Here is a 15180-nt window from a genome sequence, read left to right as displayed (position 1 = left end):
ATTTACATTTCAAATGTTATCCCCTTTCCTAGTTTCCCTTCCGAAGACCCCATATTCTTTTCCCCCCTTCCCCTGTTCACCAACCTACACACTCCCACTTCCTGGCCCTGGCATTCCTCTATACTGGGGCATAGAACCTTCACAGGACAAAGGGCCTCTCCTCCCATTGATGACTAACTAGGCCATTCTCTGCTACATATGCAACTAGAGCCATGAGTCCCACCATGTGTTTTCTTTGGTTGGTGATTTAGTCCCAGGGAGCTCTGGTGGGGTACTGATTAGTTCATGTTGTTGTTCCTCCTCCCATTGCTGGTCTGATCCCAAGGTCTACACAGAAAGTTCCAGGACAGCCAAGATCACATGGTGAGACAGCAAAGGGAAAACAAAGGCCAGTCCCCAAGGAACAACAACAACAACAAACCCATAATCAAGTGGTGAGTTCACTCATTCATTTAGTGATGATGCCCAGGTGCTGTGGGGACACCTTCCCTGCACACAAGGAGCCCTCTCACAATCATGCAGGTGAATATGTAACTGCAGGCAGTACCGAGGTACAGGCAGAAAGCCACCACTGCTGGCAGAACCCATGACTGAGATGCACAGCTGGCCCTGGTCTGGTAAACCTGAAAAATGTTCTCTGCAGATGGGAACCCTCGGCTGAGGCTGGACAGTGATGGGCAACCAGGTGAAGACCAGGGCAGACAGAAAAACAGGTGCAAAGGCCAGCTGAGATGAGGGAAAGGGGCAGAGAGCAGGAACGGAGGCAAACAGGCAGAGGGCATCACACAGAGAAGGTGCCCTCAGGAGCTGAACTGGCTTTTCTGCCAACAGCAATGAGAACCACAAGAGGGCAGTATCAGAGAGGCACAGGAGAGGGCTGAGACTCAGACCGCCGTGTCTGTACTGCTGTCCAGGGTTTTTAACCTCAGAGAGTGGAAACCTTTTGTACATGTATGTGTCTTGCAAGGTTTTCTGGTTATCTCAGGAAATATTTCTGTGTGAAAAGACTTTACATTGGTGTCTGTTTGGGATCATGAATTATAGATTAAAAACCTCACAATCTTAGTTGGGAAACATATGAGGGACCCAGACAGCAGATCCCCAACCTTCTGAGGTCAGGGACCCTTGGACTTCCTAAGTCCAACAAACACCACTGATGGCCTGTCTCATTGCTCCAACAACCAATTTCATCCCAGGACCCATGGTGGTGCAGCTATTCTTTCTACTGGGCACTCCATTCCTTTCTTGTGAGTCCTGTCCACCTGACAAGGCCCAGCCCATTTGACACCTCTGCTGGGAAGCCTTCTGATTGCCACAGCAGAATGAATTCCTCTCATTGGCCTGCCCACCATTCTCCAAACCTCCCTTGCGGCCCCGACTCAAGGCCTTGAGGCTTATAAGTTGGTCCATGGACTCAAGAGTAGAGGAGGCTGTCTCTTGCTCTCGAGCTGGCCCTGGGCTCTTAGAAGCCAGCTAAGGGGTAGAGATCTGCTGGGCTGGGGGAGGGGCACCAGGGGCTCACCTGAGAGTGTGTCTGGTGGCGTGAGTTTGTCAGCTGCATCATAGTATTCCTCATCTGAGCTGCCACCCTCAAAGGCCAGCGGGGGCAGTGCGGGCAGGCCCAGGGATTCCAGCATGGAGCCAGACTGAGCCTCCATCCAGCCCTGCTGGCACCACTGGGGAGGTGCAGCTCCCTGCCGGGAAGCTGTGCTCTCTGAGCCCGAGTCACTCAGGTGGCTGCCTGGGGAGATGCTGGAACACAGGTTATAGTAGTCAGTCCGGCTGCCCTCATACAGCCTGGGGTCTAGCCTGCCCATGCTCAGTTCTGGTCCCCAGCTGCAGGCCTCCGAAGCAAGGCCCTGGGGACCGTCTATCTTCTGGCACTGAGGGTTGGCATTCTGGCCCAGGTCCAGCAAACACAGGAAGCCACTGGTCTCGACCCTGCTGTTTTCCTCTTGGCTGTTGGTCTCGAGGCCCTTTGAGAAGCCTGGTGGGCCAAAGTGGAAGAAGCTGGTCCCGCTGGAGGAGCACGCATCTAAGTCGTCCTCTTCCAGGGCGTCCATGGACTCACTGGACCCGCTGGTCCTGCAGCCTCGGCTCTCTGTGTTGGCTGAGTCCGATGCCTCCGATTCAGCACTGTCTGTCATGCTGCTGGCCCCGCAGGTGCTTGGACCTCTTCTGGTTGCCTCAGGTGTGGGGCTGTCGCCAGGGGGCTGCTCCTCTCTAGCAAATGGTCTGCAGAGGCTCAGCTTCACCAGGCATCGGTCAGAAAGGGGCTCCAGTACACAGTCCACTTCAGAGGACTCCTCCGAGTCACTGCAGGCCCTGGACTCGTAGCCTGTGATAGACGGGACGCTGAGGGTTAACAAATCAACATTCAGATCTGACAGACACCTGCTTCTTGTTACCCTGCTGCAGGGGGGAATACAGAAAGCGACTGACCTGAGTCATACTAGGTTGACTAATGCCAAGACCCAAGGAGGACACACCACTGGGCTACCTGTCCTTCATCTCTCTGAGCCACAGAGTGAGTCCATCTCTTCTCCCAGGGAGACCCCTCTGTCTGACAAAGAGTGGTGGATATCCACTTGTTTCTCCCTTGTACTCTCAGCATTTCTTCAAATACCTCCCCTGTGATGTCAGAATATCAAAATCATACGGGGCACCAAATGTCAAAATGCAAACTAGATGCTTGGCCTCTCCCTGATATGCGAGCCAGAGAGCAAGCGAGTAAGGCCTGAGGCGGCTAGGTGGCCTTGGGGACTCTGCTGCGGTGGGCCTTTAGGACAGCGGAGATGCATCTAGCTGTGGGTACCTGGGAAGACTATGTACGATGGAGAGAGGCAGCATCGGGCTAGGCTTCCTGTTTTCCTCCCAATGGCCTCTGGGATGATCTCCTACGAACACCTCTCTGTGCTTGATCCTTCCTCCTGGCTTCTCCTCCCTACAGGGAAGAGCTAAAGTTCCCTCATGAGGGATGCTCGTAGTGTGGCCTTGTTGCCCCTATCACAGAGAGACCCTGGTCCCTCTCAGTGTGTCCTCATACTGTGGCTCTGACCCTTCCCTTGTTGTAGCCCTGTACTGGCAGGTTGTGTGTGTCAACTTGACACAAGCTGGAGTTATCACAGAGAAAGGAGCTTCAGGTGAGGAAATGCCTCCATGAGATCCAGCTGTAAGGTATTTTCTCAATTAGTGATCAAGGGAGGGACGGCCCATGGCGGGTGGTACCATCTCTGGGCTGGTAGTCCTGGGTTCTATAAGAAAGCAAGCTGAGCAAGCCAGGGGAAGCAAGCCAGTAAGTAACATCCCTCCATGGTCTCTGCATCAGCTCCTGCTTTCCTGACCTGCTTGAGTTCCTGTCCTGACTTCCTTGGTCATGATGTTTGTGCAGGAATAGAAACCCTGACTAAGAGCTTCCCTCATACTATGGCTGGTCCATACCCCAGCAGACTGGCTGTCCTCTGCAGCCTTCCCCAACCTTGGTCTTGTGTCATGAACCACATTTCCTCTCCTCAAATGAGCTCCCCTTTGTCATCTGCTTGGCTCCAGGGTGTTTTCAGGGACCAAGCCTCTGATGTTCTGTCTCTGCACTGTCTCTAGTGCACAGTCCTTCCCACCACACCCTCCAAACCGGTGTTACTCCCACTCTGTGCCGTTTCCCCGACCGGACCTTGAGCTATCCCTCACTCAGAAGTGCTTGGCGACTGGGGAGATGGCTCAGTGGTTAGCAGAAGTGCTTGGCGAAAGCAAAGGAGGAGTAAGTACTCAAAGCCCATCAACTCCTAACTAACAGCTGGCCCTTCAGATCTGTAGGTTTCATATGTGTGCATTTGTCCACCCATAGGCTCAAAATGGAATAAATCTATCCATGGTGAACATGTACAAGCCATTCTTTGTGTCATGGTGTCTCCACAAACACAGTATGACAATGGCACACTAAAATATGAATTATAGCTCAGTGGCAGAACATTTGACTGTGATATAAATTATTGTACTTATATATAATGTCATATGTAAATTGTCACGTGCTGTTAGCTGTTGTTAAGTGTTGACTCGGAAAGCAAGAGATGGCCCCTGCATGCAAATATGTTTATTTTGAATTTCCCCCAGAACTCTCTGTGCTGGATCAGGCTGGCCCCATGCTCTATCACAGGAGAAAGAACAGTAAACTGCTAAGGGCCTTAGAGAAACTGTGCTCCTGAGAACAGCCAGAAGGCAAACCGTTTCAATCCAAGATTACTATCGTTTATCTCATGGTATGAAAAACGTCTGCAGTGGGAACGAAAAACCAGACGCTTCTCCATGGAGAAGACACTCTGCCTGGCACCCGCTTTATCCACCAGGGTTTCCAAGTGACTGTCTTTACAGGGCTTCTCCGTTCATTCCTGTTGGTCTCAGGACCAGTCTTCATGACACACAGCCTGAAAGCATTGCTCTCAGGACCAGTCTCTATGACACAGCCTGAAAGCATTGCTCTCAGGACCAGCCTCTGTAGGAAACACATCCACGGCACTGACAACAGGATAGGTTGTCATCTAGAGTTTTACCTGAAGGATGTGGAGGGACATGGGCAGTAACATTTTGGATTTTTGGAAATATAAGGATGAGGGCTGCTTCGGACTGTCAGCAGTGGCTGACTTGCCTCGTTCTCTAGCAGAGGCACGGCTTTCCAGTTGCAGATAGTTTCCTCGACTATGTGAAATTTGGAATTCTGGAAACTTTTCAGAGGGCACATAAATGCTAGAGCCCCAATAGGGGGTTGTTGATCATTCAAGGGGGCTGGTTGGGGTTTATTAGTAGTTGTTTACGCGCACGCTCTCTCTCTGTCTGTCTCTGTCTCTATCTCCTTTATCCTTCTTTCTCTCCTATCTAGTGACAGAGGGTGAAACCAGGGGGATAAAGGGTGGGAAAGGAAGAACCTACAAAATAGCAGAGACTGGCTACACACACGTGTAGGTTATATATAAATTATATACCATTTCATGGAAAGGATCGAACGTGGATGAATTTTAGTAAGCACCAAAGGTTGTGGAATCCCCCGTGGTTACCGCAGATAGCACGGATGACTGCATCTCTCTCTCCAGTCATCTGTTCTGGGACGATCTATGCCTATTTTGCCCATGTGGAGGAAACGCTATATATAAAATGGTGAGATCCTGAGCACAGCTGGCTATGTCCACATCAGCAAACCATGCTGGCAGCTGGCAATGGTGGTGCTGGTGGGAGTGTCGGGTACTTGTTTCAGGTCAGGGTTTCCCCCTACAGAGCAGCTGTTAAACATCATCAGGACTGCCTTGGAAAAGCCACATCGATACAACAGCTGAAGCAGAGGTCTGATGGCAGCTGAAGCTGCCTGGGGAACCTGTCTGTCTCCCCTGTCCTTTTATTTTTCTGTCCCCATCCGACTTCTTCATTCTTTACGTGATATAAGGTCAAGTCTCTTTTGGCTCCAGGTATCCCTTTCTTCTAAACATGTAAGGCTGAGAATTTCTATCACATTTCAAGAGAATGAGAAGAGAGCAAAAGCACAGCAAGAACCAAGTCTCCCACATTCTAAAAGTGACGTCTCCTTTTGCTGAGAAATAAGATACAGTAGATCTTAGAGACTGCTTTGGGAAACTCTACAGGGAATCAGAGACCTAGCACCTCTTGGCATTTAGGAGAATTCCAAATACCAAGAAAATGCCTCTAATATTTAAGGAAGATTAACTGCTTGGTTGGAAACAAACGGGCCTGTCCTGACCGGGGAAAGACTCAGCACCTCACCTTCTTCAGCGGATACCCGGTGCGTCGGCCGTCTGTTTCCAGACCAGTGGAAGACGGAGTTGGCCGGGTCCACAAACAGCCTGTAGTACCCAGCGATCAAGCAGGCCAGGTCTTTTGCACTGCTGGATTCCAGCAACAAAGTCAGAACCTGTGAAGGTGAATAGAAAGTTTCTGTTTGTAGAGGACCCAGATACAGCAGGGCTGTATGGGGCCAAAGGGAGAAACTAAGCCATGTCTACAGACTGGCCCCTAGCGGCCCACATTTTTATACATCGCCTCCTTTCTTTCTCTCCTCTGTCCCACCCCACCCTACCTGCACCACCCACACAGCTAGCCCCTGAGACCATACCTCTCAAAGGGGAAGGTGGAAGAATGACAGAGAATGAAGACATGGTGGTAAACACACAGTGCCTTTCTTGGGTACAGTGGATGAAATCAAGGGAGGGGACAGTGACCACAGGACCTTCCAGAAAGGCCCCAGGCTGGGTTCTGCCTTCTCTTTTGATAGCTAAGGTCTTTAAGGGTCTGGGTGGATGGGGCATGGGGGGTAGGGTGGGATAGAGGATAGAACGAAAGGAGACAATGTATACATTAGGCATGCCCACTGTGCATCAGGAGGCACCCTGAACTGTTTACCCATTTCAAAGAGTTCACCCAACAAACTCTGGGTACAGGGTTTTTCAATCATACACAGGGCCTAACAAACAGAGCCAACCCTTGTCAAGAGCGTCTTGGGATGATGCAGGCTCCGTTTGCTGCTCTTCACTTGAGGCAGATCCTTCGAGCCAGATCAGCAGTGGGCTTTCCTACTGCTCAAAGCTCGTGCAAACTACCCTCAAATACTTAGCACCAAACTCCAGGAGCCAAACTGAGGCCCCTTCTCTTCCGCTGTGAGCCGATTACCTTAACGTCCTGAAGGTAGACCTTGACCATGCTCACTTTCTCAGACTCTTCTGTCAGCTCCACGCGGCTGATGTTGGCGAACTCTGCCAGCGTGGATATGATGTTGAGCTTGCTGTTGATGATCTGGCTAATCCCGTACTTGGCCCCAACCAGGAGGGCAATGTAAGATTCTCTATCCTGTAACTGCAGACGGGTGGAAGGGAAATCAGTTTCTATTCGCAAGCTTGTGAAAATATAAACACACTGTACATGACGACGTCTCTCTCTACAACTTTTATTTTTTTCTTTTTTCAGAAATGGTTTTGGTGTGTAGCCCAGGCTGGCCTCATGTTTATGGTCCTCCTGATGCTCTCTCCAGAGTTCTGGGCTTCCAATGTGTGCCAGGCGTTGCTTCTCTCTCTCTGCCGAGTCTGTTTCCTAAGTGCGGCCCTCGTCACCATTCCCCGAGATTACGCCTCATGGGGCCCACCCACAGCTAAATTAAAAATAAATGTATCGCCTGTAAACTATTTTTTTTACTATATTGAAATTATGTTTATAATAAGTGTTTCTATGTATTTGAGTCCAGTGCCAACAGGAGCCAGAAACAGGGTGTTAGATTCCCTGGAACTGTAGCTACAGTCCAAGGTAGGTGCTGGGAACTGAACTCAGGTTGTCAGCTAGAGCAGTGCATGCTCTTAACCCCTGTAATCCCAGCACGTAGAAGACAGAGGCAGGAGGATGAGTTCCAGGTCAACCTCAGGTAGCAGGTTTGAGGCCAGCCTGGGCTGCCTGAGACCCTGTTTCTTCTTCTTGGACCCAGACTCAGCTAGCAGTAGCAGATCTTATCTTTCCACCCTTCTTCTCTCCCAACAGTGACCACAGCCTGCATCATGGCGTTGTCTGTGGGTTAGCTTACTTCATCCTTGAGGGCAGAAACTATAACCAATTCAGCTCTGCCTCCCATAGCATCTTCCAGGCCAGGGCCCAATACATATCTGCCAATCTGCAGATATTCAAGGTCCTGGGCAAGCAGGAGTCTATGGTTGTCTGGTACATACCATCAAAGTGGCATTGAAGACTTTCCCACCATACGTCTTGAGTTCCCCAAGGATCTGAAGATAATTTAAGCGTAGCTGAGCAGCAGAAATAAGTTGCTTTATGAGACAAAAAAAAAAAAAATTACTGAAATCAGAATTATTTACTTGCCTAAAATCTAGGCAATGGTGAAAATGATTCCCTCCCCCCCACCTCCCCAAGATTTTTCACAACAGAAAGCTGGGCGGGTCAGCAGAGGCTAGACTGCCTTACCTTCTGCCGGGGTTCTAGCAGATTCTGGTTTCTTTTCATGTGGAAGCTAATGGCTTTCTTGATGTCTTTGCCTTTCATATTTCGGAGTAAAGTTGGAGATATAAAATTCTCTATTCCCCAGTCTTTCCTGCCGCAAGACATTGGAGACAAGGACTCATGTTCACATGTTTACATTGCACTTGGTTCCAACAAAGAGCCAATGACACAGAATTCAGATATAGAGCTCTGACATACAGCAATTAGGAGTACCTTTCTCTAGTGGGAGGAATAGAGACAGGCAGAGGTGTAGATACAGAAAGAGGAAAAAGCAAGAGAAAGAAAGAGAAGGGATGTCTGTGATGTTTGAGTAGGTTTGGCCCCTGTAGACTCATGTGTTTGAATGCTTGGCCCATGGGGAGTGGGCACCATTAGGAAGTGTAGGCTTGCTAGAGTAGGTGAGGCCTTGTTGGAGGAAGGCTATCACTGTGTGGGTGTGTGGGTGTGTGGGTGTGTGGTGTGTGGGTGTGTGCTTTCAGGGGTATCTTCCAGTGCTCAAGCTCCGCCCAGTGTGGAATTAGAACCTCCTCCTGGTTGCCCGAGGGAGACAGTCTCCTGCCTGTCTTTGGAACAAGATGTAGAACTCTCAGCTCCTCTTCTTTCACCATGTCTGCCTGTATGTTGCCATGCTTTCCACCCTGATGATAATAATGAACTGAATCTCTGAATCTGTAAACCAGCGGCAATTAGATGTTTTCCTTTATAAGACTGTCTTGGTCATGTCGTCCCTTCACAGCAATGAAGCCTGAACTAAGACAATGTCCATATCTTCACTTATCTCTATCTGTATATCTCTCTATTAAAGGAGAGAGAGACAGAGTGAGGGGCTTTCCCCATAAACACACATGATATACATTATATACATTCTGCATTTAGGACCTCCTGACTGGTCTGGAAAATGACTGGTCTTGGTGTGGGATATTTCATGAATCAAAGCAGAAGTTCTCCATCTTTCTTTTAATTTAAAATTCCATTTCATTCATATATTGTGTGTCTACACTAAGTTAAACTTCTAAAAAGGGGAGCCCAAACTGCTGTATTTTAGCAAGTGTGTACATGTGTAGTGACCAGAGGACAACCTGTGGGAATTGGTTCTCTCTTCCTACCATATGGGTCCTGAGACTGAACTCAGACTCAGGCTTGGATGCAGGGGCCTTTACCTGCAAGGCCTTCCAATAGGCCTGTTCTCAGTCCTTTTAATAACAAAAATAAGTGGCGTGACCATCCACATATAAGAACAAGTCTCGTACCCTCTGCTAGGGAACAAACTCAGGGCCTTGCGTATGCTACGCAAGCACTCTGCCACTGAGCTAGGTTCAACACTCTTGCCACAGAGCGCACCTGCCAATCCTGAGGCTAAGCTTTAGAACATTATTAGCCTAGAAGCCTCAGAAGCCCCCTAAAGTTGCACCTTGACTCATTATACCAGGGATCTGTTCTATTTTTAAAACCTGATTTCTCCATTTGATTTTGATACCCAGACAAGCTAGAGCAGAGACCTGGGGAGGGGCTTAACATAACGGATATTAGTTCTCTGAGCTAAGAATCGAGAGGAACATGGATCGTAGGACTTGAAGCATCCCCCATTTGGAGGAAGGCATAATGCCATAGCCAATTGGTTCACACCTGTTGGGAAAATTAATTTCCAAGACATCCCTGCCCTCAGAAGTTGTCAGCTGATGACCTCAGACATTCTTTCAGGGACTGGAAATTTACAAGGAGACTCTGTGTAACTGCAAGAGGAAATGGCTTCTACCCAGACAGGGAGCCAGGCTGGGTAAAGGGAAATGGATAGAGAGACAAAGGCAGATGGGTGAGTATCGGCTTTCTCTGGAGTCTGGCCATCCTGGCTAGGAGCCAGCAGTCCCAAATGTGACACAGCTGCCACCCCCTGCCACTCACTCTATGTACTTCAAAGAGATCTTCTGTGGCTGGGCACAGGCATAGATCCGCTCCTGGATGTGCAGGGCTGCAAGCCGGAGGGCAGAGTTGCACTTCATCTCCACAGCAAAGCGCTCCTGGAGTACATCACTGCAGCTCTGCAAGAGATCACACAGAGCAGCTAGGCAACAAGAGCATACACATTGCGCGAGCGCGCGCGCACACACACACACACACACACACACACACACACACACACACACACACTTCTTTCCGGTCAGAGCAGCAGGATCAGCAGCCAGCTCTGAGGACTTGGCTCTGTGACCTGAGTTACATTCAGACTAAGTATAGTGTTTTCCATTGTTAATCGCATACTGACTGTCTATATGATCTGTATTATTTGATTTCTGGGAGGTTTAGAAAAGATTATATGCAGGAATGTGAGCATAAATCACACAGTGCTATCTTAAGCAAGTACAATGCACTGGTGGTGTGGTGGCTGCTATTACGATTTTCTAGCCCCATTTCTGTAAGACTTAGGCCAGCCTTACACCCCAGTGGACTGTAAACTGGTGACATCTCCCAGACGACTCTTCCCATCCAAACAAAAATAACGAAAGTAATTTCACTCTAGGCAATAGAGGACAAGGCGTAGTTAGAAGTCAAGAAACCAGGTTTCTAGCTGGGCATGGTGGCAGATGCCTTTAATCCCAGGACTCAGGCGCAGAGTCAGGAGGATCTTCAAGGCCAGCCTGGTCTACAGAGCTAGTTCTAGGACAGCCAGGGCTATACAGAAGAAATAATGCCTCAAAAAACAAGAGGAAGGAAGGAAGGAAGGAAGGAAGGAAGGAAGGAAGGAAGGAAGGAAGGAAGGAAGGAAGGAAAAGAAACCAGGTTTGGCTCTACTGCTAAGTAGGGACATCGGACACATTCCCCTTCTAAGACCTGGTTACGTCATCTCTAACATGAGTTTCTGCAGCACTAAAGCCCCATCCTGCAATAAAAGTGGAAAGGATAAAGCGTTTAATAGTATTAGAAAAGTGTATCATCTACATTGAGGACTAAGCCTAAATTTGATTAGTCTACTGCAAATCTCCCATTACAGCAACTTGGAGCAGGAACAATGGGGAGGGATAATGAGACCCACTGTTCTCTAGAAAGAGACCATCCCTCGGGAGAGCTGTTTTAGCTGCCACCAACCCAGAATAACCCAACTATGCGATGCGTCCTTGAGGCCACTGGCACCCCAGGAAGCACAGCCTGGTCACCTGAAGGTAGAGATATTCAAATGCCACAGGGTCTTCTTTCAGCAGGTCCAGGGGGTCCTTGGGCACAAAGCTCACCCTGAAGAGGCAGCGGGAGTCCTGGGATTCTTCCCTTTCTACCACCTGCCCAAGGCAAAGACAATAAGGTGACCTCGCCGCTCTCCATAAAGCGGCTTCACAGGGAAGAGAGAAAGGGAGGCCGCTGTTCTATTTCAGTCTTCCCCCCCAAGACAGCACAGCCTTCTCTCTTAGCCTGATTTTCTTTCCCATGGTGTGGAATGTGAAAGATTCAAAGAGTGTTGTTTCTTCTGTCAGAGGAATCCCTGTCCACATTTCAATGTCCTCCCAAGGGACAGTCTAGGAACCCATGCCCACATCTCAATGTTCTCCCAGGTACAGTCTAAGACAATTTGCTTTGTGGTTTGAATGTGAAGGTCCCCTCTCCCCAGCACATGTTCCAACATGTGGTCTTGAGTGGGAAGGGCTGTCTTGAGAGGCTGTGGAGCTTTAGGAGGTAGGGCCTGCTTGGAGAGAAAGTGTCTCTGAGGCCCAGGGGCATATCTTGGGTCCCTCTGTTTCCTATCTGCCACTATAATGTGACCACCTGTGATAAGCTCCCACCATCACGGACAAGGACTGTTCCTGCTGCCATGCCAACAACGATGCGTTGCAACTCCTAAACTCCAAGGTGAAATAAACTTCTCTCCTCTCCTAAGTTGCTCCTGACGGGGATTTGATCACAGCCAGGAGGATGGAATGCAAATGAGTGTTGATTTCCACAAGTGAAGATGGAGCTTGTACACTTCTGCACTTTATTATTTTTTAAGAGTTTGCAGCAGTTGGCGAGTGGTGATTGGGTCATGCCTCACTTGCAATGAGGTAGCCTGAGTGACACCCCCGCCCCCAAGGGTGAGGCTTCCCTGTTCCATTCCCCTGCTGAAGGAGCCCTCTCCTCCCCCAACTGTAGAATGTCTACTGATCTCTTCAGAATACACCCTACAATGATTTGTTGAACTGACCCATGTTTGACTTTAAAGATTCTGTGCTACAACTTCTTGCATGGCTGAAGGACTGGGTGGCACAGGACTGGCTGTTTGTCCTGTCCTATCATGACGGTTGCCTCTCAGTGGGGCAATGCCACAGAAAGAGTTTTGGACACAGCAACCAATGATCCCTAATAGTTCTGAGACAGCAGGGTGCCAGAAAAATGATCAAAGCTTGAATCAAAAGACTTTGTCAGATACGTGACTGGGGAAAACCACCTTACCCTGCTAAGCCTCCACATCTAGAAGACGGGCATCTTGGACTATGCCCTGCATGCCTCATAGGAACAGATGCAAACCAGGCCAGAGTCTTGCCCTTCTTACCCTGGCCGAGTGAGTGTACTCGATCCAGCCCTGCAGTGGCTGAGAAGCCTGGCCTCCCTACCTGCTGGACCAGCTCTTCCTCATGCAGAAGGTGTAGGCGGGAGATGCTGTACTGTTCCTCAAGGGCCAGCGCAAAGTACTCGATGCTTCGGATGGACAGCTTCTCCTTCACCGTGAGGATGATGTCCTGGCAGCAGAGGGGAAGAGGGGTCACTGATGAGTGGGAGACTTCCCAGGCCTTCTTACAGCTTCCCCAGTAGAAGAAGCTGGTGCTGCTGTGTCCTCTGCTAACACAGGCAGGGCCCCAGCCCCCATGCTGGACCTTTTACGGCCCTGCACCACTCAGGGCAGCAATCTATCTTGCTTTTCTTGGGAGGATGCAGCCTCCATGGGGGAGATACCAGTCTCCTGCCTCAGTGTCTGGATAGAAACTCTCTGAGAGTTACCAGTCTGCACCAACTGCTTTCTGCACAGAATCTTCCCAGTTCCCTCATGTGACTATGAGATGTTGGCTTTAGTTTCTTCCTCTGAAATGGAAGATAACAATGCCTACAGACTGCGGGGGAGGCTGTCAAGATGGAAAGGCAGATAATGCTGTGCAGAGGCTCCACAGCCACCAGGCCACACCCGTCTTTCTCTCCAGTGTCCCCTGTCATGTCACATGCCTCAGGCACTCACAGACATTCTTCCCTCTGACGTATACACTTTTTTTCATCATCTTCCACAAGGTTGTTTCTGCCCTTTTAAGTTTGACTTACAACTCACCTCTTCAGAGAGCTTCCATCTGGCTACTGTATCTAAATGTCACCCTGCCTATTATTCTCAGTTGCAGGAAGATCTCTGGTTGGAGATTGAACCTGTGGCCTCACATATACTAGGCAAGAGCTCCTCCGGCATGTTTAGTCCCCCATCATTAGTTACTGTCCATTTCTTTAATAAACAACGTTCTTTCTGTAAAAGACAGTATATCAGATACATGAAAGGGTTCTAGACTGGCACTGAGCCTCCACAGATCACTGTATCTGTAGACACCGATGAGTGGGGAGACTTCCCAGGCAGTTCTCTGTGTGGTTTTTCTCTGTTTTGGTAGACACTAACACCTGTCATCTGAACTTCTGTATGTATTCATTTTCCCACGGAAGACACTTAGTACAGTCCCTGGCAGGCAGTGTTCTATATTCGCTCACCTCTAACATTTGTTTTCTTGCTCATTTCCTTTTACCTTAATAGACAGCAACTCGCTGACAGTGTAGACCTCCCCAATGTTGGAGTCTTACGCAGGGTCTCTACTGCTATGATTAACACCATGGCCAAAAGCAACTTGGGGAGGAAAGGGTTAACTCAGCTTACACTTTCGCAGCACTGTTCATCATTGGAGGAAGTCAGGACAGGGCAGGATCCTGGAGGCAGGAGCTGATGCAGAGACCATGGAGGGTTTCTGCTTGCTGGCTTGCTCCTCATGGCATGCTCAACCTGCTTGTTTATGGAACCTAGGACCACCAGCCCAGGGAAGGCACCACCCACAATGGGCTGGGCCCTCTCCATCAATAACTAATTAAGAAAATGTCCTACAGCCAGATCTTAGGGATGCATTTTCTCAGCTGAGGTTTCCTCCTTCCAGATGACTCTAGCCTACTCAAGCTGTAATAAAACTAGCCAGCACAGTTGGGGTCTGTTATACTCCAATGCTTGAGGCCTTAGAGATGCTCAAAAATATGTCACTTGATAAATGATCACTGTGGACGCACTACAGAACTCAGAACCTCAGATTTAGAAAGCCCCAATTGTGAAGGGCTGCCTGCTCCCTGTGACTCCTGACCACCAGTGCCCCCACTGCTGGCTCCATTACTCTCCACAACTAAAGAGGTGACTAAGTTCCGAAGACAGTATCTGTGTCTGCAAGTCAACAGCATTAATTTGGCACCTACTGTGTGCCAGGCATGGTGCTTACCGCAGCAGACAGCCCCATCACTCTCTCTTGACTGTACAATTATGATGGAATATGAATGTACACACTTCTGGCATTGCAGACTGACTGGTGAATTATGAAAATTATTTTTACTTTGTTACATTTCATTCACTAATTTTCTGTGCTTGTTTGTGGTTGCGTACAAGCCAGTGTGTCTGTGGAAGTCAGAGGACAGTTTGCAGGGATCTATTCTCTGCCCCAACCGTGTGGATTCTGAACTCAAACTCAGGTTGTCAGTTTTGGTGGCAAGTGCTTTACCTGCCGAGGTATTTCACTGGCCCTTTGGTCTTTGACTGGTTGGCAAGCATGCCTCTTGACTCTGCCGGTCCCTTCTCCCATCTTCCCTTGCCTTGAAAGCCCATATGTATTTCCTGTCTTGGCATAGGGCTGCTCAATGGACCCTTCTGCCATCCAGCAGTTTCCACCTTGCAGCTACAGGAGCTGGCAAACAGCAGCCATGAGGCAAATAGAGCTCTCTGCTGATTTCTTCAAGAGAACAAAGCCACACACCAGCCACTATGATAGGGAAGTTGAAAGTGACCCGATGGCCCTCAAAACCTAAAATATTTTTATTTGGTCTTTTATCATGTAGATCTAAGCAGTGGTTCTCAACCTTCCTCATGTGGCGACCCTTTAATACAGGTCCTCATATTGTGGTGACCCCCAACCTTTAAATTATTATGTTGCTACTTCATAACTGTAA

The 15180-nt window shown here is 49.1% G+C and overlaps 1 protein-coding gene across 6 annotated transcripts in view; it reads right to left on the bottom strand.

Moving 5' to 3' along the window:
• Frmpd1 (FERM and PDZ domain containing 1) overlaps positions 1-15180 on the bottom strand; it is a 101517-nt gene that overhangs the window by 4773 nt on the left and 81564 nt on the right. For all 6 annotated transcript variants that reach the window (XM_006538176.4, NM_001081172.2, XM_006538178.3 and 3 more), the window contains exons 8-15: positions 12570-12695; positions 11145-11264; positions 9898-10034; positions 7960-8086; positions 7710-7805; positions 6670-6852; positions 5767-5914; positions 1523-2338 (exon numbers count right to left, since the gene is read on the bottom strand). In XM_006538176.4, coding sequence (XP_006538239.1) covers positions 1523-2338; positions 5767-5914; positions 6670-6852; positions 7710-7805; positions 7960-8086; positions 9898-10034; positions 11145-11264; positions 12570-12695 — 1753 coding nt within the window. The remainder of the gene's footprint in view (positions 1-1522; positions 2339-5766; positions 5915-6669; positions 6853-7709; positions 7806-7959; positions 8087-9897; positions 10035-11144; positions 11265-12569; positions 12696-15180) is intronic.

The sequence above is a fragment of the Mus musculus genome, chromosome 4 (genome assembly GCF_000001635.26).
Source record: "Mus musculus strain C57BL/6J chromosome 4, GRCm38.p6 C57BL/6J".
Lineage (NCBI taxonomy): Eukaryota > Metazoa > Chordata > Mammalia > Rodentia > Muridae > Mus > Mus musculus.
Note: the sequence above shows the minus strand (reverse complement) of the source record. Positions and strands in the feature narration are given on the sequence as shown.